Source organism: Heliangelus exortis, chromosome 1 (assembly GCF_036169615.1).
Source record: "Heliangelus exortis chromosome 1, bHelExo1.hap1, whole genome shotgun sequence".
In the NCBI taxonomy this organism is placed as follows: Eukaryota; Metazoa; Chordata; class Aves; order Apodiformes; family Trochilidae; genus Heliangelus; species Heliangelus exortis.
In genome coordinates, this window is record NC_092422.1 from 112,911,379 (window position 1) to 112,935,851 (window position 24,473).

Below are 24,473 nucleotides of genomic sequence, written 5' to 3' on the forward strand. Positions count from 1 at the left end.
CTCCCAGGTTCTGCTAATCTGACACCATACAGTGAGAAAGAAAAATAGGTTTTGACATTGTTTTCAGTGGGTTGAAAGGGGTTCCTGAAGTATACCTGAGAGACCACTGAGGTACCCACTTGGCAATGGTTCCTGCTGTTCCTGGAAAAACTTCAACCACTGACCTCATCCAGGGTCATGCAGTTAACCCACTCTCAAAGACAATACGCTGAATTTGTGATTTTTCACATTTCACGGGTTCTGACAGGTTCATACTAGATGAAAATAAAGAGAACGGGGCACAGCATTAAAGCCTTTTGCACTTTTTTTATCTCCTTTTATCCTTCATCTTCCATGCCAGCGCTTCCCATTCCATTCACAAGAGATGCTTTATACAACTAATTAAAAATCAGTGTGAATGTAAGACAACTATTAGACTCCCACTGCTGGAAGATCAGGCTGTGATGCTTGATACTGATAATTTAATGAGATCTTAAGGTGAATCTAAATTAATGCATGCATTCATTAACCCGCATGTCATTAAATTTAGGTTTTCAGATATTCCCACTGGTGAGGGAATGGTTATGAAAATAAAATGCAACAGAAGCAACAGCTAAGTAATGCAGGTCTCTGAGGACAGGCCAAGTACTGCAGGACTCCAAAGACAGGTCCTGACATGTTGGTGTCTCTTTTCCATGACACTAATGCATCAGGCACCGTGTTTGAGAAACAATGATTCACACAGAGTATATTTGACAGAGAAAGGCTGCATAGCACCTCCGGAGGGGTGTTAAGCAGCAAGCACCTTGACAGCTTTTCTCTGCCGTGTAGGAAACAGTTGACACAGTCAGGAGAGTAGGATCCAGTGCTCGGAGTTTCCTGCTCCTTCCATAACCACAATCCCTCTTCCTAATACTGCGATCACCAATAGGGAAGAAAACATCATGACTTCCACACAGAGCCCTTCCCTTTCCCTGACAGTGCTGCAAGAACAGTGCCTGTTTCACAAATGCACACAGAGAAATCCAAAGTAACCCTGCCATGCCTTGGTGAGCTGTCACAGCCAGTGTTAGCCCAGGGGCACAGCAGTGGTTGTTGCTCCTATAACAGCAGCTTCTGGCAGCTCTCACTTTTGGACAGAAAAAGATTCTTCCCTTTTTGGATAGAACAAGCCCAGTACCCAGCCTCTCCCCCGAACAGTGACCATAAAACCCAGGAACTATACCATATCTTACCAGCATCCTAGCAAGCCTGGCGCAGGACAAACAGATTCGGTGGGAACACTCACCTTCAGCAGCCCCCAGCATCAACTGGAACAAAGAAACAGCTACAGTATCCCAGGCAGACACCAAGCTGCTGTGGTGTTTATATCCTCTCCATCAAACTGCACCATTTACTGTATTAATAGCACATCAATTCAGCTCCTTTGCAGTAGCTGGGTGTCCCTTTTCAGATCTCTCAGTGGTGTGGCAGGATGCGATGGGAGGAGCAAGGAGGATTGCCACAGTTCACGTGGAGCTGCTTTGCTGGCAGGCAAGAGCAGCCTCAGGGTTCTTGTCACGGCTCCTGACAAGAGCACTCAAATACACCTTAAAGGATAATGCTGTATCTGTATTGAGCTACTTAGTTACCTTTCTATCACACAGGAGCAGATTTTAATCATCCGCACTGTCAAGCTCACCCCTGCACAGATGACTCCTGCATTCATCCAGGGAAGGCAGATGAATGAAGTTCAGAGCAAGCCTGACATGCTGACAGTCCTCTATCTCCTGCCTCAGCTATAAAGCCTCTCAAGGCAACCTGTGTAAAGAAATGCTCCTGTCTTTCCATCCCAAACCCCCCCTATTCAGTGTTGTGGTGAGGGCTTGCTGGGCTATTACCCACACCAAAGTACATCAAACTGGCAGCTGATACTCAGAGACCACTTCCCCCTCCAGCCCACCCTGTACTGCCAGGTACAAGCCATTTCTTCCAGTAGCACAAGGAGAGCTTTCTAAGGCAGTAAAGTGTGGGTGTGCCAGGATGGAGAGCTTACAGCACTTCTTCCTTACAACCTCTATTTTATAATTAGGTCAATGTAAACAGCAAGGTGTTCTTGCATGGAAAAAGACAGATGCTTTCTAACCACTGTTACACTGTACCAGTAAGTTGTTTTAATCTTCTTCCCCCCCCCCCGAACTAAAAAGTGGTACTTCTGAAATGCTCAGCAATTAAAGATCCTTTGTAGGATCTTCATGAAAGACTCGAGAGGTTTGGCACAGAGTTCTGCAAACCTATACACAGCAGTCAGCAACCATCATCTTTAAGACTTGGTTCTTTTTGCATGGTTTGTACTGTATTTTTGTACTGTATTTTTGTACTGTATTTTTGTACTGTATTTTTGTACTGTATTTTTGTACTGTATTTTTGTACTGTATTTTTGTACTGTATTTTTGTACTGTATTTTTGTACTGTATTTTTGTACTGTATTTTTGTACTGTATTTTTGTACTGTATTTTTGTACTGTATTTTTAACAGTGGCATTCAGAACAACCTGCATTAGATGACTGCAGCGGCAGTGCCGTGGATTAGCAAGGTATTGAAATACAAACCAAACACCGGCAACAGAGGATATCTCAGAGTATTTTTATTTAACAAAAATAGCTATTCAATTAGAAACTTACAATGTCAACATGTTTACAGAATTTCATAGGCATCAGTAACGCTGTGTACAGTTCCAGTCAGGCTTTACAGTCACCTCATCACCACAGCAACAGCACAGGAACCTGAGTAACATCCAGGTGTGGCTTCCATACAGTAAACAGGCCTGAAGACATACCCAGCGCAGCATGCCTCTAGATTGCAGTTGCCACACTTTCAGTACTTTGGTAGAAAAATCATTGTTATTGCTGTAATTTGTTAGTTCTTTTTTGACTTGCATTTAGATAATTGTGTTCCCCATCAAAGGCTTGTTCTCTGTGTGAAAAACGTCATTAAAATTGAGCTGCTTCTTTCAGCCACTTGGCACAAGTGCTGTATACCCCACTCCTTGTGCCATGCTGCAACTGCTATCAGGCTGAGGAACCCAAAGGACAGGATATGCACTTACTATTCCTCTCCCAGGACAGCTCATCAGCTAGCATTTCAGAGCTTCTGATTTTATTTTTTAAAAATAAAAATAAAAAAAAAAAGTAAAGAAAGGAATATATACATAGGTGTTTTCAAGTTTCCATTTCAGGATAAGGCAGTTAAGTTTACACGTGTAAATGCCAGCACAGCTGAGCCCTTCTGTTTCAAGGGGGTGCTTTAGGAGGCAGGCTGCAAAGACAGAGAAGCTTTGAGGAGTGGGTTCTCCAGGGTAGCTGACCTGGAAAGGTTCCCAGACCCCAGGCAGCACGTCCCAAATACATTCATCATTCACCTTTTACAGTAAAGGCTGAGGCTCACAGAAGTGATGAGAAAGGCCATACCTGTCCCAGCCAGGGGAGAAAAGCCTTCCCAACCTGGATACTGTGAAGTCTCCATGGCACCAAGAACAAGAAGTGAACCAAAGGTGCTTCTTCAGGCTCTGACTGAAAGAAGCTCTAACCAGCACAGAGAAAGACAGCATGGAAGGAAGGATGCACACTGCATCACGTCATCTCCCTTGCCAGTTTTCCTCTGTGCTTAAACTCACCAAAACCTGCACAGCAACAGGGACACTCCACAGGCCAGTTCCAGTGTACTACAGGTACCTGTTGCTGTGCTGGTCATAGTGCCTGAGTATCCAGGTGTCCAAGACCAGGACAACTCTGTGCAACTCCTCAGTGCTCAAATAATTCAGGAAAAATAAACTACTTTTAAAAACCAGGTATAAGGCAGGTCCCAAATCGTGCAGACAATCAAATCAAATAGAAATACTGCCCACCCAAAGCATTAATTGTAGTGTTTAGGTGGAAAGAAGAGGTAGAACTACTGGACAGAGACCCACCAGAAGCATAAAAACATTTTCACGTAAGGGGGAAAACTGACAGACCAGAAATTAGCATTTTTCAAAGCCTCGGGCAGTCATCCTGCTAACCATCATAACTGAAGGTGTATACTTGGTCACAAGAGTCACAATTTTCCAAGGTCACAAAGAAGAGCTTAAAATCCTGCAAGCTACCTTCCTCCCCAGTGCTATACACATCCACCATTCCCCTGAAACAGCCCAGTTGCAGGATTGTGAAGCACTCATCTGCAGTCATGAAAGGAGAAGGCAAAGACGTCCAAGTGTCCCTCAGATTTTGTCTACCAAAACTCCCTCTAAGCTTCCCCCCAAAGCTTTATGGTCCCTTGGGCACAGACCTTCATGGCACAAGAAGTGCTGCTGATAGCCAATTCACCAGTGTCAAAAGTTGCCCCAGGACACAGTTAAGTTTTGAGGGAAGCATTATGACCAGCTCTGGTAAAACTCTGGCAGCAGGGGTGACAGACAGGAACAGCAGAGACAGTACAAGCAACTCAAGGAAGCATGTGTGTGTGCAGACACCTAAGTGTATTAGACCTCACAACAGAGCACCCAGCAGCATTGGACCGGCACAGCAAGAACCACACTGCTGAGCACAGGTCAAAGGCCACCTCCTGCCTGAGGCCTGGGGCTCTCCACAACAAGAAATATGAGTGTGCCCTCACTTCTGCCCTGCAGCAGCACCTCAAAGACAGGAAGGAGCAGTTGAGTAGACAGTCACGAAGCTGCCTTTTCAAACAGCAGCCTCCAGATGCATAGCTTTGCACTAAAGCCTCCCAAGGCTTTCGTTCTTTGAGAAAACTTGCTGTTCTTTGCTGCACATTCCATATATGCAACAGAAGAACAAAGGCATTTTAGAAAGAAGATATTTGTTCTTACTGACGTAAGAGCTAATACATTTACCTTCTAAAACGTGCTACTAATATAGTATAAATATGGATCAAATACCAGTAAGGTGACTGACTTGAGATCAAAAGGCAGAGATCAAAAACAAGACCTATAGCTTCATGTGGAGCCACCAAGAGTCTTCATTTGGTGCTTTACTGGCTTTCAGGAGATCTGCTTTGTTCTTGTCTTCTGTAAGCTCTTATAATACTGTATATGCCACTGCCCAAGAATACCACAGAGATGGCTGCAAAGTAGGAGGCATAAATCATGAACTGCAGAAAAGGGGAAATAAAAGCAAAAAAGAAAGGTGGTTAAACCAAGCAGTTACCAAGCTTGTAGGAAGGTTCATACATAAGCTCTCTTCCTCTTCTAAAATATCAGGGACCAGTGACTATTTCTGCCACCAAACCCTAGACCTAGAAACCAAAGCTGAGAAGTTTTACAGCTTGGTTTACCTTCATCCCTCATCAGGAAAGCTGAGAGCCTCTATCGTACCTGGGTGAAGATGTCCAACCCAAGCCCACTGGCATCCACAACAATCAGAGTGAGCAGAGTTTGAAGAACTAAGGCAATGAAAGTATTGACCCCAAACACCAGGGCATACCGCTCCACACTGAGATTTGTGGCGATCTGGAACCTGGAAAGACAGAGATGATCAGAAAAATAAGGACACACAAAAAGCAGGGACATGCAAGAACAGGAGGGACATCCCTGGAGAAGAAGACTTTGCAACCTGAAGAGTTACATTGGTCCAGTGATTTCCACAGCTAATTCACCTCACACTGACAGTGTACCTCTAATTATGATCATGACAGACTAGCATAGAAGCCAGAAGAGACCCACAAAGGCATCCAAAAAGCTAAAAAGCACCTTTGGGAGGTCTGTGGGTTTCAGTCTTACTGAAGCACAGCTCCTGTTTGAAGCAGTTAAAAGGTCTTGTCACCCAGAGAAATAAAAATACACTCTGGTCCCAGAGGCCTGCTGGCAACCTCAAAGTGTCAGCAGTGTGTCAGCAGTAGCCTTCCACCTCCTTCTGACCAGGACTTCTTTTGTAGCCACCAGTTTAGGCAGCTGTCCTCATATTGTACCTGATCTGCCTTAAAGCTACTATGTGTGTATGGTCCAACTACAGCTGGGTTTTCCTCCCTAGAATGACAAATAACATTGATGAAGTTTTCCTCCTTTCAGATTAGGGCAAGCTGGCCATATAACATGGGCAATGCCTTGCCCTCTCCTCCTCTGCTAACATTTCACTCCCATCACAATTAAGAAAAACATTCCACTGGCAAGCAGCATTCTCTTGTATTTAGAAATAATCACTTCAGTGTCATAAGACTTGTAAGCCTGGGCAGGCTTACAGCCAAATACATCTCTGTGCCTCAGTTTCCAACACAACACAAACCCTTGCAAGATTTCCAGATTCCTGGTGAGTGAGACGCTACTTGCATGGAAAACATGGCAGCTTTCACACCAGCTGTAACCATGGCAGCAATTTACATTTGAAAGATACTCACGTGGCTATCGTAATTAGCAGCATGTAGATAATTCTGAAGACAACATATGATGCATAGCACACCCAGATGTTACGAACAGTGTCCATGATATATACAGCAGCAGCAATAAGAAAGGAGAACAGGGCAAGTGCCACTTCACCCCACATTGCCCAGGATGTTTTTATGTGACCCACAACAAAGACAGCAACAGCTCCTGTGAGGAGAAGGAAAGAATAAATGTTAGTAAGTGCAGCTGGAGTAATTCAGAGACTGTAGCAGGAGCTGTACAGCCCCCAATAGCATGATTGAAGTGGAGTGTGCTAACGTGAACAGCAGCTCAGCAGCTCTCCTCCTGACCTCTACCTCACTTGGAAACCTGCTGTAAACTCCCACTCACTTTTACAGGGCAAAAAAACCCCCAAAAAACCAAAACAAAAAGGAAAAAAAGGTTAATGCTGATTGCCTCTGAAGTCCCTTTCCTGGCTTCTGAAGCACAACAGCTCCAGGAGTGAGACCACTATCAGTCAGCTCTCTGTGCCTGACTATAATGCTGTTGTCAATTAGACAACAAAGAAATGCAAACCCTAGTTCTCAAAAGCACTCAGATAATTATTTTGTGGCACTTAGGGGGGGATAAGTGAGAGGAAGACACTACCAGCTCTGATACACAGCTGTTAGCACTCTCTCCCAGGAGGCAAAAACATTGCCCTACATTTACCATCATTTTTATGCTGGGCTGTAAGAGTAAGTAAGAGCAGAGGTCCAAATCCATGTCTCCTGGGATGTAGCCAGATCACATGCTACAATCATGCACTGTTCATTGTGCAAGAACAATCCTTTTCAACCAGAAAAAGGTTTATAACTCCTGCTGGATTTTACAAAGTGGGGATGGGGAGAGAAGACAGATCACAAGATGGAGAGGGTGTGATACTTCATGCAACTCAATGTGCAGACAAGGTGTGCTTCATGCACTGCCACAGCTAACTACTGAGAAGCCCCAATACGTACCACAATAGAAGAAAATTCCCATTTGAAGTAGGCCTTGTTCTCCAAACAAGACAAATGGCAACCAACAGCATAACGCTGCTGCTGTACATTGTCAACTAGACAAACAGCATACTGACAAAGGGAGGATTACTGGAGACCTCTGAAAAACAGGATTGTGTTCAGCATTTGACCACTGTACAGAAGCATTACAGTGCAGCAAGGCTTTCTGTAGCCCTCAGTTGGACTGCTATCTTATAAGTCCTTCAAGCACACGAAGATGCCTTATGCACCATCATTGTTTACAAGCCTGTCAGACCTCGTATCAATCCTGCAGACTAGTGAAGAAACTATCTATGCCAAGGGAAAAGTGCCTGCATTGACACTACCTGATATTTTCCTCTTTCAAAGTCTGGCTCCCCCAGTAGCAAAACACTGAGGTGCAAAGTAACCAACCAAACAAAAAAGTTAAAATCTAGAGCCTTCTTTCTACTGTCTCTGCAAATATGAAATCTGGGAACACACATTCAATATCTCACTCTCTGGGGATCTTTGGGCAACTCATGATGTTGTACTTTGCTTATGTCTCAAGTTTATATCAGCCTGACATCTAATTATGAAACATTATAGCTTCTGTGTTCTGTGTCCTGCAACTAGACACCTACAGTTTCACAACCCAACCTGATAAAGGATTGCCACATGCCCAAGAAGGTTCAGGGATGCAATTAAACAGTCGGTTGACCTCACCAGAAGGAATACTATTTATCTTGCTTGGGACAGGAAGGTGACAGCTACCTGAGTCACCACATTTGACTCAAACCCTTCTGCAGGGCAGCATAAGTAGAGACAAGGATGGCAACAGCATCTTACAAGAAGATTGTCAAACATTGCTCATAATTGAGCATACAGTGACCAGAAATCACAAAACCAGCCATCAGATCTGGGATGCACCAGGAAAGGTATTTCTAATAAAGTGAGAGAAGGCAAGAGTATTAGTGTTCTTCTACTGAGTCTGAGGCCTCACTAAACAAAGTCGAGTGCCCCTTTGGTCATTGGCCTTCAAAAAGAAGGGCTGGTGCAAAGAAGGGCTAACTTTACCAAAGAACAACTAGGAAAACTTGTAGGCCAAACCAAGAATTTTGTGCTAATACACAATCTTGGCACGAATTCAGAGATTAACTGCTTACTAATAAATTCAAACTGGAAATCAGAGGAAGTTAGAGTATTTTTACTCGTGTCCAGGAAGTCAGGTCACTAGATATTCATCTTTATCAGGTTCTTTCCATTCTTGCTACACACTTGAAGCTTTTAGTTGAGATTATTACTTTACTTGTTCCAAGTGTCAGCTGGAAAGCTTTTTTCTTTTTTTGTTTAGGGACAGAAGCTAATTTGCATTCAGAAAATGTCACAAAAATGACACGATCATTTATAAAAAATAATAGAATCATTTGGGTTGGAAGAGACATTAAAGATCATCTAGTTCCAACCACTCTGCCATGGGCAGGGACACCTCCCACCAGACCAGGTTGCTCAAGGCTCCATCCAACCTGGCCTTGAACACTGCCAGGCAGGGGGCATCCACAGCTTCCCTGGGCAACCTGTGCCAGTGCCTCACCACCCTCAGATTGAAGAACATCTTCCAAATTTCTTCCAAATCCAAAAGATTTTTTTCCAAATAATTAATCTAAATCTACTCTTTCAATTTGAAAATGAAACTAGAGAGGAAAAAAAGCAAAATGGGAAAATAACTTCTCACATGACTAGCAGCAACCATCTTCTTTTCCAATAGGTGCATTGTTCAAATGCCTTTAAAAAAGGACCTCAATATCAATGAAAGGTTTGAAGAATGATAAGGTTTGAAGAACAATCCTACTATTTTTAGGTTTTTTTCAATCTGCCAACTTTTGGTCACATTCTGGGTCTGCTTTCTCTTGATACTGATTTTTCTTTTTTCTTGGGACCAATGCAGGATTGTAAGGGAAGCCACATCAAAGAATAAATAAGAGTCAGAACATTATGCCACAATGGAGGAACAGTGTATGACTGTATATTATTATAGTGCAGCCTTAGAACATCAATTGTTTAATAGACCAAGCCTTCAGAATCAAGTTGCTGACAGTTTCAAACTCAACAATGGGTGGTACTCCAGCTTCCATAGCTCTAAGACAGCCACAGCTCTAAGAGGGGGCTGAGCATGCCCAAGAAAGCACTAAGCCTTTCTCTGTGTACCTTGGCTTCTTTTGCCCTCAGGTACATGATGTCTACAGGAGACGGTGGAACAATAAATCCATCAAAGACAAGGAACAGACTGCAGAAACACCTAGAAAACCTCTGAAAGGGTACATGAACTATATTAAAAAGGTATTGTCCCAGTTCTGTTAATGGAAGAATATTAAACAACTTAATAAACGAATGTTTGTGTAGACTGACCAACATGGCCCTTTCAAGTCAAGCAACCTCTTTCATCTTAATAGCTTTCCTGCTTAACAGTGCTGAAATGAAATGACTAAGGGTGGCTCACTGCATGCCATGTGTGTATAGGAAACCTTCACATGTTGCCTACACTGCCAGAGGAAAAAAAAACAAAACAAACAAACCCATGGGACCCTGAGCTTGAATTTGAGCTGCTAAAACTAACATAAGCCCAGTGCCATAATGACAGCCACAGAGTCAGCCACATGTCTGGAGCCTCCTGACAAACACTTCAAAGTGAAGATAGACTTGGGAGGCTCCTTTAAACACCTACAGACTGGATTATAAGAATCAGGGCTACACGCAACAAACTCAACACTGAGCGTTGTACCCACGCATGTCAGGAAAGACTCACCCCAAATGCCAGGATTGCCTCTCCAGCATGCTTGAGGGAATGCAAGACACTGCCAAACCATGCCCTGGTGACCTCGAGGGACACAAGGCAGAGAAGGAGCTACACCCCAGTCTTACCTAGCAGCGTCGAGGCCGCCTCCACAGCACCGTTGTAGATCTCCATGCTTTGAGAAGGCAGCACCATCTCCCACAAGCCCTGAGCGTAGTTGATGACTTGGAAGTAGCCACAGGTGGACAGTGCCCACCACACTGACCAGCAGAGCATGGTCCGGGAGGAGTAGCACTGCAGGAAGTCCTGCCAGAGATCCTTCAGCACCTTCATGATGTCCACTTTCCGCTCCTCCATAGGCTGGGGAAGGAAGGGGAGAAAAATGTTAGGTTTTGCTTATAATTACTTATTGCTCCACAAATCTTCCCCTTTCAAGTAGTCTGCTCAATGGTAAGCAACAGCACCACTCTTGGGCACAAGCCTCCACGGAGTAATGAATGAAAAGCTTCTCTATCCCACAGTCGCAGCAGCTGGTCTCAGACCTAGCCAGAGCCATTCCCTTATGTGCAGAGAAAGGGCTCAATCCCAGGCACCCCTCCACCTCTGGTTCCCCCAAGTTGAGAGCAGTGACTGCTGGATGTTAGAAGCACCATCTGAGCAACTGAGACAGACCAGAGGGAAGGGACACAGGAGAACAGGACAGAGTACCCATTTTTACAAGATAGAATTCCAAAGTAAAAAGCATTTTTTAAATTTTAAAATCCAAATTCAACCAGATTTGGTAGCACAGAGAACACAAAAGGCACCAGATGAGTATATTTCCCCACATTTAAGTTGATTTTCTTTGGTACTAGCATTCAGGTATTCTAAATGTTCAAAGAAACAATCTCATGCCTCTGCTCTCTACCTCTGTTAATGTTTACCAAGGGTCTGAGAAAGCAAAATGTTGCCTGGGGATCTGAAGAGAAATGGAAGCTCCTTCAACCAAACACTGCTATTGCAAACAGGAGCTCTTCTATATACTCTGAGAAATGGCATAGATAAAAATGAAGCTTTTCCCTGCAAATCTTTCTAGAAAGAGCACAAAAGGGGGCAGATCTCTAGAGTGGTTTAAAAAAAAACAAATAAAACAAAAAAACCCATGAACAAACCTGAAAATATATCAGGGGATGATGACAAATAAAAATTGCTTTTTAGATACTGGATGGTACAGCCTTGTTCCTACCACTTTACGCCAACTTCAGAAGAAGAAACAAGTATGTCTTTGCTTTGTAGACAGAGCTGCTGATTGTTTCCTGAATACACACATGTACAGAGTCTTTGCAGATAGGTGAAACCCTTCTCATCAAAGTCAGAGCAGCAGTTACTTCATGCAAGATTGGGCAGAGCCTGCAGGTCTATGCAGCATCTCTAGCCCACTAAGATTCATTGCAAGGAAACACACGGCACTGCCACAGGACTGAGCTGTTGCACATCCAGTTTCAGAGAAGTTTCCAGTCAGGAGCAGCAACTTGGGGCTCTCAGCTGTGTGCCCTTCCCCTAGGAAAACACTGCAGTGTGTGCCTGTAAAAAATTATTCTCCATGAGCAACAAAACTCATTTTAAAATGTTCTACTAAAACTCTCGACCGTAGACTAATTCTATCCTAAACTCTCTTTTTTCCACCCCACTAAGTGTCACTGATTTCTGAGCATCATGATTAAACAACACACACTCCTCTTTGGTGCTTTGCCAATGGCAAAGACCTCGCTCTGTGTTTGGACACTGCTCCTTCAAAGCCCAACTGAACAACTTAGGAAGAACTCATCTTGCAGCAATGCAACTTTAGCAACAGAACCCCCACAATGAAGGTCCCATGCAAAGCTTAAGTTTAGGCACAGGAAAAACAGGAAGGAAACTGTCACATATGCTGCAAAAACTGATTTGGCATGTTCAACTCAAGCATGCCCATTCACCCTCCCACCACTTGGCAACATTTCTTCAGTACAATTATTCCTACAATCTTAAGTTTGTATTTGTGAAATATGGCAGTTGTTACCTTAGCAAGAAGGACTATTACAGCATACCAGTGCTTCTTTTAGTGCTTGATACCACTGAACTCTGGATAGTTATGCAAGTGTACTTGCTCTTTTTTTTTTTAATTTTTTCACTATTAGTTTGGAACTACCCTTGTTCTCACAGGACAGGAGTAAAAAAACAAGGGACAAATAAATTATACCATTGCCTTAGTAATTATTGGAACAGAATTTGTCTTAACAAATACCCTTCAGGATGCAAGTATAACAAGGTTAAAGATGTTTTTGTTCACACGAGACTGCGCCGGATGGAGCAGGATTAGGTCCCTGGAATGTTAATACTTTTAATTCCCAACTGTAGCCAAATGGAAATGAAAGCAGCCCCACATGCTGCCTCCCCTGACCAAACCAACCGAGGCTTGCTTGCTAAGTGAAATACCCATTAGCTGACTAAATCAACAGCAGCACTTACCTTCTGTCTTGTTCTCAGAGCGAGCACAACCTCCTCCTGACTGAGGAGCAAGGCTGACCTCTCCCCAGGACCTCAGACCCCCCTGTTTCAACAGCCTCTCTGCACATGCTGGTTACCTGGGGCAGCACGTGGCAGAGACCTGTCCCACAGGCAACTACACTCACACATCAGGCCCCGAAACTGGAGGCTGCCCATTTGTCACCTCACAAAACCCAATGTGTGTCCCCCCCGAACATGGGCACCTGCACACTTGCTTTCACACAAGCAACCTCCTTGGAGGTTACATAACCCATAAAAGCCACAAGTCAGGACACTACCTCAGTGTTCTCATGAACAGCATGAAGCTGTTGTTATGCAGAGGCATTTCATGCAGCTTATCCATATTCTATTTATAACTAATCGATGTCAGTGATCTCAGGTCTGCTGCACTTTCCACCATAGATGAGTTTCCTTCCAGGATCAGAAGATAAAACCCACTTGCTACACAGCTTATTATGGCACAGCTTGCACAACAGTTGAAGCAACAAGTGTTCTCAAAATGTGAGTGCAGGAAGAACTGCTTTCTGCAAGTCACAGGGCACACCCAGAAGCACACACAGAATCTGGACATAGGCAGAATTTTTAGTGCCTCAAAGACATCCTTTGCTTTGTACCACTGAACAGCAATTTGATGCCCAGAGAATTTTAATCACATCCTTGAAAGACATGCAGAATGATTTCAGAAAAACTCAGGAGCAGCCTAAAATGTACAAGCAGCAAAAGGAAGCCAGGACTAAGTTTCCCTGTGCCATAAACAAGACAGCTGGCTAAGCAAAGGGATATTTCTTGCTGTTTGATATTACATCTCTAGTGCACCTGACTGCATGTATGACAACCACATCAGCACTGCATTTTCTCACCTGTTTCTCTGCTGACTGACCTTCCCCACTCAAGGGAACTTTTGTTTCATCCTCCCAGCCGGGTGCCCTCTGCATGCTGGGATGATCTTGGACAGCTGATCCATTTTTACAGTCCATGACCTTCATTTCCCAACTGAGCTGCTGATTTGGGACGTGGTGAAAGAAAAGGCTTTTCTGTGGCATCGGCAGGAACCACGCCGTGCCAAAGGCAATGGATATGCTTGTTAAGGAGATAACATTCAAGCTGAAGAGGGACCATCCCGCCACTGAGACAAGGACCTGCCCGGACACTGAGCCGACCGTGTAGCCCACCAGGGTGGCACTCCGGCAGTAACTTGTGACCTTCTGGTACAGGTTGACATCGACGACGCTGTAGATATAGGAGTAATAGGCAATGTCGGTGGCAGTCCCCATCCCATAGAAGAACTCGAGGAACTGGATGGCCCGCAGCCCCTGGGCGTACAGCAGCATGAACCAGGTGACGATGAGGCTCAGGCCCTGCAGCAGGACCACGGGCTTGTACCGCAGGTAATCCGTGGCCAGGAACACCGGGAACAGCAGTGCCAGGTAGGAGTAAGTCCACACCGGGTAAATCTCGTTAAACACCTGGAAGGAGGGAAAAGACAGCGGTAACTCTCAGCCCACGCGTACCGCAAGGAAAACGCTGACACCGACACTCCCAAGCAGAGAGTCCGAGCTGTCCGGGGACGCAGTACCTGTGTCTCGGAGAGGTTTTTGTGCGGCCCCAGTAGGTAGGGGGTGAGGAAGGGCTCCGAGGGCCGCACGCTGCAGAAGAAACCGTAAGCGCACAGCAGCAACGTGGGAAGCGCCCAGCAGCACCCGCCGCCAGCCGGGGAGGAACGCCGCGCCGGCCGCCCCTCCCGCGGCCCCGACATGCGGGGAAGGGGCGGAGGCGCTCCCGGGACGGGGGGGGTGGCGGCTGAGGGCCGGTCTCGGGTCATCGGTCTCGGGTCATCGGTCCTGGGTCATCCGTCTTGGGTCACCCGTCCCGGGTCATCGGTCCTGGCTCACTGGTCCCAGGTCACCGATCCCGGGTCACCTCCCGCAACCGCTGCCGCCGCCGCCACCGCCTCCGTAAGGCACCTCCGGCCGCCGGCGCTGCTCTTAAACGCCATTGGCCGGTCTGAGGATAGGCGGGACTTCGTGCCGCCCTCCGATTGGGCGCGGCCGCCCCCTCTCGGCAAGGCCGGCCAATGGGAAGCCCCGCACGTGTAGGCGGGGGGCGGGCGGTGCGGGAGCTGCGGAGGGGCCGGGAGACACCCCCGGGGACACCCCCGGGGGGCCCGGGGCGCCGCGGAAGGGGAGAGGGGGGAGGAGGGAGCTGCCCCTGAGGTTGAGCGCTGCCCACCCTGCCTGGGCGGTGTCAGTGGGAGGCCCCTCAAAGGAAGGGGCAGGGTGCTGTACGGCCCCAGTCACTGCTGAGGCTCCCCCTTCCCCGCCCCCAACCCCCCCGAAGAGGTCACTCGCCCCCGATCTCCCGGGGGACAGGCACAAACCTGTTTTGAAAAACGTCTCGACAAAGCGATCCTTTACCTGCTGTGCTGGGCTCCTCTCTTTCCTAGCCCAAATGCATTCCGCTGCTGACCTCTGCCACTTCCCTTCTCTTCCCAAGATAAGAGCTGGAACCGCTTCTGTGCTTTAATAAAAGCTGCGCCTTGTTGCCTGGCCAGACGAAATCTTAGACAAGAAGGGAAAATAAAACTATTACATTCAAAGCAATTATCTGACGCTTAGTCTGGGATATATCCTCATAACTTTGCCAATTCTTCTCTAAATAGCTTGCTGTTCTGCTACTCGGTATATCCCCTTTCTATCTACCTGATTTGCCTTTCCCTGTGCTCCACTCCTCTGACCTCCAGCACATTGCTACCACTGCTAAGGCCTCCTACTCTGTACCTACAGTTTGCTCTCCAAATTGGCTGCTGCCTTTGGAAGTTCACACCAGGGGGTCAGGCCTCCCCCCTGTGCAATTCCATACCTTGCCTCCTATCTGGGGTCAGTGCTCAAGAAAGCAAAATAAAAGCCCTGAGTGGGCATATGGCTATGCACAGCTCGGTGGGCAAGAACAGGTTCCCCTCAGCTCCAGAGAAGATTTCCTGAACTGCGGAAACTGTTCTACATCATCATGGCTTAATAAACATAGCTACAAAAGTTTTTAGGGCTGTAAAACTATTCATCTCTCCGTAAAACTCAGACCATCAGCAACCACCAGCAATGGTGGTAACATATTTAAGAAAGCAGGGGGACCTATGAGAATGCAGCCAGAGGGAGGAGTAAGAATTTGTGAGGAAAACAACTCTGCAGACACCAGGGTCAGTGAAGAAGGCCGAGGAGGAGGAGGTGCTCCAGGTGCTGGAACAGAGATTCCCTTTCAGTTCGTGGTGAAAAGAATGATGAGGCAGGCTGTCCTCCTGCAGGCCATGAAGGTCCATGGTGGAGCAGATATCCATGGAGGACCCCAGGCTATAGCAAGTGGGTGCCCAAATGAGGCTGTGAGCCTGTGAGATGCCTGTGCTGGAGCAGGCTCCTGGCAGGGCCCACACAGAGAGGAGCCCATGCTGGAACAGGTTTGCTGGCAGGGGTTGTGACCCCATGGGTGACCCACGCTGGGCCAATCTGTTCCTGAAGAGCTGCACCCATTTCATAGGCCCCACACTGGGGCAGTTTGTGAGGAGCTGCAGCCTGTGGGAAGGATTCACACTAGAGAAGTTTGTGGAGAACTGTCTCCCGTGGGAGAGATCCCACTCTGGAGCAGGGGAGGTGTGTGAGGAGTCCTTCCCCTGAGGAGGAAGAGGGGCAGAGACAAAGTGTGATGAGCTGACTGTAAGCGCCATTCCCCATCCCCCTGCGCTGCTGGCATGGAGCAGGCAGAGAGTTAGGGAGTCAGGTTGAGCCTGGGAAGAAGGGAGAGGTGGGGGAAAGGTGTTGTTAAGATTTGGTTTTATTTCTCATTAAGCTACTCTGATTTGACTGGTAGTAAACTAATTTCCCCATGTTGAGTCTGTTTTGCCTGTGACAGCAGGTGAGTAATCTCTCCCTGTCCTTATCTTGACCCAGGAGCCTTTAATTGTATTTTCTCTTCCCTGCCCAGCTGAGAAGTGGAAGTGAAAGAGTGGATTTGGTGGGCACTTGGCATCCAGCCAGGGTCAACTCACCACAAAATCATATCTAAATATTTTGGACCTGTATGATCAGGCATCAGTGGTTTGATGCTTTCTGGCTCTAGCAAATATTCTGTTCAGTTGTCCTCCTGCCATTGCTCCCCAGCATCTCCATGTTCTCTTTTGTCTGCTGGTTTATTAATTAAAAAAAAAAAAAAAAAAAAAAGGAAAAAAGGTATCAATTGCCATTTCATGACCCTTTAGCTTGAAGCAGAATTTTAAATAAAAGGAATAATCTCCCATTGATACTGCCATGCATCTCCACCATTTGCAAGGAGCTACTGATCTCTTAAAATATCACAGTAAGAGTGATATGAGCCAAAACAACTGCTAAATAAGTTGCCATGGGGAAAGGAACTGAAACACACTGTTCCCTCCCACTGAGCTCTTAGCAGCCCCTCTGTTCTGCTGGCATGTAGCTGAGTAGCAGGTAATAAAACGTCATGGCCTGCCAGCGTAAGGTGCAGTGCATCCTCTTACCAATCTGGGCCATCACTTCATGCCAAGCAGAGCTGGGAGGAATGAGTAAAACCTTGGAGTTCCCATGGCACACCCTGCCTAGGGACAGCAGTTCCCACAACTTCCAGGCTGCTCAGAGGATCTTTTCCTTTCCAAAACAGCAGTCCCAAGAGTTGTGTGACTGGAACTCAGCTGTTCTTTGCCAGGGGATTGGTAGAAGGAGTTAGATGGTGTAGACACAGTCCTGCACAACATCCTGGTCTCCAAGCTGGTAGCACATGGGTTTTATGGATGGACCACTTGGTGGATTAAGAACTGGCTTGATGACTGTACCCAAAGAGTGGTTGTCAATGGGTCTGTGTCCAAGTGGAGGCCAGTGACAAGCAGAGTCCCTCCAGAATCAGTATTGGGACTGGTCTTGTTTAGCATCTTTGTCAATGCCATGGATGGTGGCACTGAGTGCACCCTCAGCAAATTTGCTGATGACACATGGGTGGGAAGGGATGACATCCCGAGGGACCTTGACAGGCTGGAGAGGTGGGCCCATGCCAACCCCTCATGAAGTTCAACAAGACCAAGTGCAAGGTCCTGCATCTGGGTTAAGGCAATCCCAAGCACTGATACAGTCTGGGCAGAGACTGGATTGAGAGCACCCCTGAGGAAAAGGACTTGGGGGTGCTGGTGGATGAGAAGTTCAACATGAGCCATCAGTGCACATTTGCAGCCCAGAAAGCCAATTGTATCCTGGGCCAATGGTATCAAAAGGAGCATGGCCAGCGGGTGGAGGGAAGTGATTCTCCCCCTCTGCTCTGCTCTCATGAGACCCCACCTGGAGTCCTGCATCCAGTTCTGGAGCCCCTATTACCAGAAAGACATGGACGTGCTGGAGTGTGTCCAGAGAAGGGCCATGAGGATGATCAGAGGGCTGGAGCAGCTCTCCTGTAAAGACAGACTGAGAGAGTTGGGGTTATTTAGTGTGGAGAGGAGAAGGCTCCAAGGAGACCTTATTGTAGCCTTCCAGTATCTTAAAGGGACCTATAAGAAAGCTGGTGAGGGACTCTTTAGGATCTCAGGTAGTGCTATGTCTAGGGGCAATTTGTTAAAACTAGAGTTAGGTAGATTCAGATTTGACATTAGGAAAATCTTCTTTACCATGAGGGTGGTGAGACACTGGAACACGTTTCCCAGGGAGGTGGTGGAAGCCCCATCCCTGTGAGTTTTTAAGTCCAGGCTGGACAGGGCTCTGAGCAACCTGATCTAGTGGGAGGCGTCCCTGCCCATGGCAGGGGGATTGGAGCTACATAATCTTAAGGTCTTTTCCAACAATTCTAACAATTCTATGATGCTATGATTTACAGACACAACTCTGTCTTCTAAATCCCCTATTTCCCAGTGAATAACATATTATCCAATGACATAGCTCATACAGTAGTATTGGACAAAACCCTTCTGTGCTGGTTTACTCCATCATTCAGAACTGTCTTCAGAGCATATGAGTTTCCACAACCAACCTCTTTATCAGAAGCCTCACCTCCATACAGCTCAGGGCTGTCATACACTAGAAGGTTTGCTTGCTGGCCAGAGCAATGCTGGTTGTGTTTTTCTTCTACTTCATTGCACAAGGGAAGCTGAAACCTGTCTATGCTTGCCCAGGACCCTTGAGGTTTTCAATCCCATCTCAGAAACTGCTGCTGGCATTTTGGAAGAAAAGGATCACACTATGCTCTTCAGTAGGGCACTTTTGCTGCTTTCCATAGATGACTAAGAATGTCTTTTTGTCTGAACCTAGGGTGGAATCACCCCTAGAGGATGTTTGATTCAGCATGAGATCCAAACTGCTCATCTAAATGCACGTCATTCTCAGAGTTGACAATGTGTTAGGCTCACATCATATCCACTTAATAAACTCTGACAGGTTTCATCCAAAAGTGCACCGGAGGGGAGTATTGTTAACCAGTTTTGGCCTGCAGTTTATTATGGAGGAATTAATAAAATATTTGTGTAAGAAAAGTTCCTTTAAAGTCTTGCCAAGTTGTTTGGAGAAAAGCTTCTATAAGTTAAAAACTTTCTCTGCTCTTATGAAGCTGTTCTTCAGAGTACTAAGATGGTACAAATACCCCAGAAATTCTCCAGAAGGAGGGAGTACAACAGATTTGTGTTTTGCTGAGCATGGAAGGAACAAAGGCACAAAAATGTGAGAAAAAAGGCAGCAACTGGGTTTTTTTAATGATTTTAGCTGTTGTAATTAACTTGGTGAAGTAGGTTCTACTAACTAGTTTATATGTTGGAACGAAACAGAAGTATCAAGGACAAAAAATAATTTGTTTAGAACAACATCTATGGGTTGTTGCTATAGATACAACCTTGAAGATTTGTGTCTTCTAGTTCCGCCCTGACTGATCCTTTGATAAGTGGGCACTCTGAAAAGGAGACTTACAAATATTATGCTGCCATGAGTCATTAATTTAATAACTTTAAGCACTGATTATTTTATTTAGATAGTAAGCCTTCATTTATCTTACATCCTTTCACCCAGACTTTTAAGATGCCACATTCTAAGTAAATACAAGCCCAAATTCAAGAGAATAACGTTGTCCTGCAAGCACAGAGAATGTTCCTGACATCAAAACCAATGGAACAAGGCATTTTCGTGGGAGGGCAGAATACAGTGTTTTTCCCAGTGAGGGCTCCATTGTAAATTACTGTTTTTTAAAAAAGCTTTAATAAAGACAATGGAATTGACTCAGCTTCTTGATCACTTCTTAGTTCCTTTAAAATTTGTTCCCTCTTCAAAAAATAAAGATGTGTACATTTTGCTAGGATATTATTTGAATGACACAGCTTTTTGGAGCCATTGTGGAGCCATTACATCTTTTTGAGAAGAAGAAAACTCACAGAGGTACATTGCAATTTGAATTTTAGAGAGGTGAACGGAGGGTTAGCAATCATCGTCATAAATTTGCTATAATATAAAAATTGTCTTTGCCTTGTAAGAAAAGGTCCCTTGCTAAAAGAATGCAACAGCTCTTCTCTGTGGCATGGGAAGTATATTTTCTGCTTCTATTTTACTGTATGCTGCCTGGAAGTCCAAGATATTTTAGTATCTCAGTTCAACACAAAATAAACTTTTTTATCTTTCTGAAACTTTACTGTTTTTTCTGGTAGATCATGCTTTGATGTTTATACATCCCACCAGGTGTCTCCTCCAGTGATGCCTTCATCACCTCTAGTTCTGTACATGCTAGATCTTGGGAAAACCAACTCTGTCCTGAAAGCTGTGTGTTGGGGAGGAAAACAACACTGTGTTTTACAGGACTACAGCTGTCAGAGAAGGCAATATAAGATCCAAGCTATCAAGACCTGTAGAAACCTGAGGACAAACAGCAGCCATCTCTCAAAAACATAGGAGTCATTAGGAGGCATGATGCTACTGAATGGCTCTGGCAGAGAACTTCTCTTCTGCCCAGCACACCACAGCAGCCTCTGCATGTGACACAACACAGTCTGAAGTACACAGGAATTGGAAATAAGGCTTTTTGTAGCTGAATTTGTGGAATGACTTGACACGGGATGTCAGACCTACTCTTGGTCTGAAATGGATTGTGTTATACAAGCACTATACATTTCCATTATGGACATGAGATTTTAAAAAGTATTTTGCAGTCAGCTGGATGGGAAAAAAATGGAAGTCACTTAATTCTGATACAAATGGAGACACTGGTGGACAAATTTTCATAGGAAGAAAATTCCTATGAAATTTTCTTTTCATAGGAATTTTCTTCTCTCTTTTTTAAGAGAGAAGAATGCTTACGGTGTTACAATGAAGAGCAAGGAGCTGGTCAAGTAGACCCAGAAGAATCACACCTTGTACTTCTACTGAAAGTAGAAGAATAGAATTACTTGGAGCTTTTAGATATATCTAGATCATAGTGGGCTTAGCAGCAGTGCTACAGATATGCCCAGGAACACTGAGAATAACCCCATGGCCTGTTTTGAAGAGTGCTGTACAAACATTCAAGAAGATGGGAGTCCCTGTCTGGAGGTGATTATTATAATTAAACCATGATGCAAGTACTGGGTGTAACAAACAAATGGAGAACAGGGCACAGTAAATGATAGGAAAGTGTAGGTAGATAAACTGGTTGTGATGCACAGCTAGAGCGAATAAACATAACAAAACAAAATACAGGAGTGAGAGCAAGAAGAGGAATATTTAACAGTGAATAAGTGAAACCAGCTGACTCATACAAACCAGCAATTGGTCACCTAGGACAGTGTTGCATATCATTGCTAAGTTGCTAAATAGTAACATATTAATAAAGTCTTCACTAGTACACATGTGGGCATGTGCACAGCCTTTATCTTCCTCTGTCAGAAATGTGCCCAATGAATCTTTATCCATCAGGAAAGATACCTTGTGAGCATCAGCACTTGTGGAGCTGCAAGCTCCCTTTTTGTCCCTTACCAGAGTCCTAAAATTCTGATCAGCCCACCAGTATTCAAGGCCATTTCAAGGGGTGCTGGAGGGTGCCCAAAAGTTTGGATATTTGTTTGGAATCCTGACCACTTGATGTTTTTTTCTGTGGAGTTCCCCTGGCAATTCACATGGGCATACTTTTGTCACACATGTTCACCATGTCTCCAATACGTGAAGTGCCCCAAAGGCCAGATTCACCTTTCCACCTGTGCTCATGCACAGCTCAGGAGGCTTCTACATGAGTGAATGCACAAACATGACCTGCCCTGACTTTAATCCCTGGGTCACACACAGCTTTATGCCTCCATTATGCTCTGCTGTGCCAGTGGTGTGGAGGGAACCACCCAGTTTGCAAATTCCTAGAAACTACCCCTACAAGTGCTATGGTCAGAACTACCAGCATAAAAACCAGCAAAAAAAAAAATCTACTCCATAAGCACGAGGTGTGCTCACTGATTCCTCTGAGCCTGCCTGAATCAGCTTTAGACTTTACAAACCTGTCTGAACACTGGACAGATGCATCAGGGTCTGAAGAACCTATGGTGGTGCTGCTGTCAGTACTTCCAGAGCTCCTGCTCAACTCTCTTCACAGGCATTTCCACCTCCCTCCCAGTCCAAGTGCAGATGTAACCAGTTTCACAACTGCTGAGTGAGGGAGAACAGCCGCCACACCTCTGGAAAGCAAAAGGAAACACTTGGTGGCCTCCAGTGAGTAAAGCACAAGCCATCCCTATGGTATTGTCATCTGCAGATGGTCAGTTTTGGGCACCTTCAGGCCTCCTGGAAGTTAGAATGAGTGTTAGTGGGCAGCAGCTCCATTATAACACTGATTGAGCCTAAAAGCTGTTAACCTTGGACCTTTAGAGCAAAGGGCATGGAGACATTCACCCAGATTTACCAGTGATGGGCACACTCTGAACTCTGGCACCATGTTTCTCCCTCAGAGCTTGTGTTTGCTGACCTCCTCATGCTGTGAGATACACCTTTATTCTGTAGTTTGAGAAAACAGGAAGAATTCTTGCTCTCCTTGTGTATTTTTTACAATGTACAAAGGATTTCAAAAAAGGCAGTGCAAGACTGACTGTTTTAACTAAAATTGTCACAAGCCTTGGGAAACTCAGTCTGAGCTGGCTGCTTCCTTGGTTGAAGTTCTTTGTTTTACAGTCAGCTGGAAGCTCACTAAATGTCACTTCCTTCAGTTTGGCAGATCTGGTACAGATACGTTTTTACATCTTCCTTGCTGTAAACATGGATCAATAATCCCCACATGCCATTTGCATCTGGGAAATACTTTGTGTACCTGACCTGGCTGGGATAGAGTTAATTTTCTTCAAAGGAGCCTCTGTAGTCCTGTGCTTTGTATCTGTGACTAAACCAGCACTGATAACACATCAATGCTTAGTTGCAGCTAAACAGTATTTACACAGCACCAAGACCTTTTCTTTTTCCCACTCTGCACCATCATGGGACACAGCTGACCAAAGGGATATCCCAGACCTTAGGACATGTTGTTCCATGAAAAAAACTGGGGGAAAAGAGGAGGAGGAGAGGGGGATGTTCAAAGTTACAGCGGTGGTCTCCCCAGTAAGTGTCAAGTGTGCTGAGGCCCTGCTTGCCAGGAAGTGGCCGAACACCTCTCTGCTGATGGGAAGTGGTGAATGAATTCCTTGTTTTGCTTTTCTTCACTTCTTAAACTGCTCACAAGTTTTTTCTTGCTTTTTCTCCTTCCAAATCTCTCCCCCAGTCTACTAGAGGGGAAGAAGCTAGTGCCTGAGGGGGGGGGGCTCAGCTACCATCAGGGGTCACAACCCACCACAGCCCTTTCTGGTATCGAGCATGGGGAGAGAGAACTTCAAGAAAACACCTGATGAGACCCTGCTGGGTGGAATTCACAGCTGCTGGGCTGGTAATTAGCAGTGCCCTGTGCTTGCTTGGCTTCCTCTGTGTTACGGTCTGGTGCTTGCTCGTGGCCATTTTGGACTTTTGCTGTTTACTGCAGCAGTCCCCATCGGACGCTGCTGTGCCAGGGAACATTGTGTTAGCATCAGGGGCCATGTGCCTGGGCTGGCATTGCCCCAGCATTGCTGCTGATCCTGCGCTGCTGGAAGGGACACCCTGGGACACCAGTAAGCTACGGAGCTCATTGTAGCAGCCTGCAAGGTGCTGGCTTTGGGACTGGTGACTGAAACAGTGTTGAGGATACACCCAAGTTTTAGCTGTTAAAAAAATACACAAAACCAGTGTTTGCTCAGTGTCACGGCCTTTGCTTTTTCCCCACTCTGCCCTGCCAGGGAGTAGGAGGCTACAGGTGGGTGGAAGGGCACAGAACCAGGACAGCTGAACAAAGTCCTACCCATTAGCAAGTAAAAACAAACTCCAACTTGTAGAATTGTTGCAGATGCATCGAGTCAGGCTCCTGCAATCAGTTTTGCACGTGTCTAACTCTATATAGAATCATGTATATATAAAACACTAAATAGTTATTTTAAATCTTTAAGATCATGGCTCCCTTAAACATAAACAGTTTAGCAGTTATTGTACAAAATTTTGGCTCTGCTGAAGTTATAGCAAGTATTTGTTATCCATTTTAATACTCCTAAGTTTACTTTTTTTTTTTTAGTGAATATTGCTTGTATTGCAATTTCATGGCTGCAAACAAAAATAAATTAAGCGCCATAAAAAAATATTAATTGATCTTTTAATATGAAGCAGTTATTCAGTTTCACCAATTAATCCTAATTAGCATTGAAAATTCCCATCAAGCTGAAAATTCTACATTATGCAAAATTTCACCACTTATTGGTAAAGAGGTACTACTCTCAAAGCAAATACACAAAATAAAA

General features: G+C 45.4%; 1 protein-coding gene across 1 annotated transcript; it reads right to left on the minus strand.

Moving 5' to 3' along the window:
- Positions 1 to 2,590: 2,590 nt before the first annotated feature.
- On the minus strand, positions 2,591 to 14,621 carry SLC19A2 (solute carrier family 19 member 2). The gene is made up of 7 exons (XM_071758948.1): positions 14,554 to 14,621; positions 14,229 to 14,497; positions 13,513 to 14,118; positions 10,255 to 10,486; positions 6,349 to 6,541; positions 5,330 to 5,471; positions 2,591 to 5,106 (listed from the first exon to the last, which is right to left on the minus strand). The coding sequence occupies exons 2-7, from the start codon at positions 14,472 to 14,474 to the stop codon at positions 4,987 to 4,989; spliced, it is 1,539 nt and encodes a 512-aa protein (XP_071615049.1). The 5' UTR covers positions 14,475 to 14,497; positions 14,554 to 14,621; the 3' UTR covers positions 2,591 to 4,986.
- Positions 14,622 to 24,473: the final 9,852 nt, after the last annotated feature.

What these genes read in the sequence shown, in the direction of transcription:
- SLC19A2 (XM_071758948.1), bottom strand. Translation starts at nt 14,474, where the DNA reads ATGACCCGAGACCGGCCCTCAGCCGCCACCCCCCCCGTCCCGGGAGCG. An exon ending in GGCGGCCTCGACGCTGCTAG is followed by an intron (nt 6,542 to 10,254) that starts GTAAGACTGGGG and finishes TTCTCCTCACAG; the next exon opens with GAGCTGTTGCTGTCTTTGTT. An exon ending in GGTTGGACATCTTCACCCAG is followed by an intron (nt 5,107 to 5,329) that starts GTACGATAGAGG and finishes CCTTTTCTGCAG; the next exon opens with TTCATGATTTATGCCTCCTA.